Genomic DNA, 3,365 nt, shown 5'->3' with positions numbered 1-3,365 from the left:
CCAGAGAGAGACAGAAAGAGAGGGGGAAAGTCAGAAAGCACCTCCAAGGGAAGACAGCCAATACCATAATCCCTTCCCTTCTCTTCTATTCTCCTCTTGGGATTTTGGGTACACGTGCACATGTGTTTTTCAAGCTACCAGATCTAACTGTGCAGTGGCTCTGTGGCATCCCACTATGCCACCACCTGGCCCCTGTTCCCCAATATTTACTGGGTTTCTCCTGTGCACCAGTCTCCTGCCAGATATGAAAGGCACAGCAGTAAGAATGGCAGGCAAAGTCCCTTTTCTGTGGGAGCTGAATCCCTCTCCTTGTGTTTGGGTAACTGTGGGTGGACAAGGGAGATTCCCATGACCCTTCACCCATCCTACCTTCCATGCTTCCCCTACACTTGTCTCCTCTTTTCATACCCCCCCATCTCCATCTCCCTCTTCCCTTACAGCCACCTCCCATATACCACTGACTCACTCTTGCTGTTCACCAGGCTAACGCCTACTTATCCTCCTTACAATATCATTTCTCAGATGGCCGTGGCTGCCTCAGGGTCCCAGTTCTCCAGTCACAATGCTGTACGCTGCTCTTTGTAACACTTGTTATAGCTGTGATCTTACACTTATTTGTGTGACTATGTGATTCTTTCTTCCTCTCAGTACTGAGAAATCCATGAGGCCAGCATCTAACCTCTCTAGTTAAGTCCCACAGTACATTCTGCAAAGGGGGCAATTACCCTTCATTTATGGATGAAAAAAGGAAAAGGTTCCACCTCAGTTCTTTGCCTGCGCAATGCCACCCACAACTAAGGCCTCTAGTGTACTGGGGGTCTGGAGACAAGGTGTGTGCCTGTTACTTCGTGACTGCTAATTACTACTGGCCACCGAGCCAACAGCTCAACAAAGCTGACATATTAGGTTTCTGTACCCTAGTTGGTAAGAAAACCAACAGGAACGGCTGACACTAAGGGTAGATGATAGATGAGATTCTAGACCTAGATTTCATTCTAGCCTAAGAGACTCAAATCCAAGTTTTGCTTCTTTTCCCCCATCGTCTGGCTCTTGTAAAAGAAAAATTCACGCTGCTTGAGGAAATTCCGCAAGGATTCAGAATCAGCATACTAACAAGAACTTGGTCTAAGAATGCTTATTCCTATGTGAACTGAGGAAAAGGAGAAAAATGGAAGGCCCATTCATGTGACCCTACTATTAGGGTACAGAGTTTATAGTCAAATATAGCCATGCGTTGCTTAATGACAGGGATACAGTCTGAGAAATATGCTGTTAGATGATTTTTGTTATCATACAAGCAACACAGAGTGTATCTGCACAAGCCCACATGGTATGGCCCTCTATAAACCTAGGCTATATGGTATAACCTCATGGGACCACTGTTTATACATGTGGTCTGTTGCTGACCAAATGTCACTTGGAATGGTTCAATTTTAGTGGTGGCTCCTTGAAATTCTGGGAGAGCTAAAATGGGCTCTGACATGGTAGGAGATGGCCCTTGCACTCACGTCGTGTCGTCCCAGCGCTGCAGACACTGGCTGTGAAAGCTGTGGTTACATAACGTGGTGAGGATACCATTCACCGACTCATCCATTCGCTCTAGGCACACCGTGCACTTGGGCAGCTCGGTCAGGTCCATGACAGGAAGGCTGGCACCCTACAGGGAAATACCTTGCATAAGCAATCTCTCCTTTTGCTTTCTTTTCTCTTTTTTTCATTCATGATATAATGTATGCATACACATATGAGCATGAGAGTGAGAAAGAGACAAGCACCCTCCATAGAGTCTGGTCCCACCTTTCACCAGTTCTCCAGCCCATCAGATCCTGAGCATACTCATATATGTCTGGTGTATGTCAGGCGAACCATGTCAAAGATTCAAACCATGGCTACCATGTGGGCTCAGGCTTTTCTTGAGTAGCATATTACCACTATGCCATGGAGTTGGCTACCCATTTTTTTTTTCTTTTAACAATGGTTTTTCCCAGTACTTATTGACTCCTGGCAGGATGTTCTCATCATTACTGCCCTATACAAATAATATAAATTGATAAAATTTTCATTAATTTATTAATTCACTCAACAAATACTGATTTGAGCACCTCCTATATTCCCTGCACTGTGCTAGGCACTGGGAATACAGTGGTGTACAAAATAGATGATTATCTCTGACCTCGTGGAGCTGATATTCTGGAAAAGAGACAGCTGCCAAAACTTTGCATTATAGGGTCCAACAGGTGGCTTGGTGGTTAAAGTGCTAGACTCTCACATGGCCGAATGCAGCTCAAGTCCCAGATCTGGCAGGTGGCTTTCTCACTTTCCTTCTCTCTCTCTCTGTCAAATTAAAAAAATAGTAACAAGAAATTTAAAAAAATTAAATAAATAATTCTTTTAAAAAATCTTACATTATAAACATAAAACATTACCATGCTCCTAACTTAGTTCCAAATGTCTATAATATACAGAAATAAAAGATGCAGGGGACCAGCAGATGATGTAATGGTTACATTGCTGGACTCCAACATAGTCGACTGCAGTTTGATTCCTGGAGCCAGTGGCTTAAAATTCACACCAGGTGTGTGTGCTTGCATGCCCAAGATCCTGAGAGGAGGGAATGTAGTGTGGCCATCCCCCTGGGGCTTGATTTCTGGTTTCCTGTCTCTCCCTCTCCAGCGAGCACATGTGCCCTACACCAAAAAAAAAAACAAAACAAAACAAAAAAAACTCTCAAAAGAAAAAAGAAATAAAAGATGCAGAATAGCAATGGATCTTAATTTTTTTCACAAAGTAAATCATTACACTTTCTACTTAATGATAACATTATCAATAGCAGAAACTTTATTTATGGATTCATTTAAGAAGTACTCACTGAGACCCTGCTGGGTGAGTGTGCATGAGTGTATGCCCCAAATCCTGAAAGGCAGAAGAGATGGAGGAGAAGGGATTGTAGTGTGATCATTCACCATGGGAGGTGTTTTCTCACTTTCCCTCGCTGTCTCCCTTTGGTGAGCATATGTGCCTCTGACAAAACGTTAAAAAAAAAGTATAGGAAGCTACAACAGGGCATGAAATAGAGGCAGGACAGTCCAGGGGGTCAGGAAAAGTACCCCAAAGACAGCAAAGCTGGACTTGTGCCTGCCAGTCAGACGATGAGCAGAAATTACTTAGGTGAAGGTGGGAAAATATACATATAAAGACATATGGGAAAAAAATCCACATTAATATACAGTCCCCAAAGAACAGATCATTATAGAAATCTTCAAGAAGCTGTGCTGGGACCAGCAGTTAGCGTAATGGCTATGTCGCTGGACTCCCATGTAGTCGACCACGGTTTGAGTCCCAGACCCGGCGGCTTAAAACTCACG

The 3,365-nt window shown here is 43.7% G+C and overlaps 1 protein-coding gene across 2 annotated transcripts in view; it reads right to left on the bottom strand.

The window, feature by feature from the left end:
* The window catches only part of BRAP (BRCA1 associated protein), a 48,143-nt gene that overhangs the window by 26,725 nt on the left and 18,053 nt on the right, over positions 1–3,365 (bottom strand). For both annotated transcript variants that reach the window (XM_006147997.2, XM_006147998.2), the window contains exon 6: positions 1,509–1,657. In XM_006147997.2, the coding sequence (XP_006148059.1) occupies positions 1,509–1,657 (149 nt within the window). The remainder of the gene's footprint in view (positions 1–1,508; positions 1,658–3,365) is intronic.

This window comes from Tupaia chinensis, unplaced genomic scaffold (assembly GCF_000334495.1).
Source record: "Tupaia chinensis unplaced genomic scaffold, TupChi_1.0 Scaffold000226_1, whole genome shotgun sequence".
Classification (NCBI taxonomy): domain Eukaryota; kingdom Metazoa; phylum Chordata; class Mammalia; order Scandentia; family Tupaiidae; genus Tupaia; species Tupaia belangeri.
Note: the sequence above shows the minus strand (reverse complement) of the source record. Positions and strands in the feature narration are given on the sequence as shown.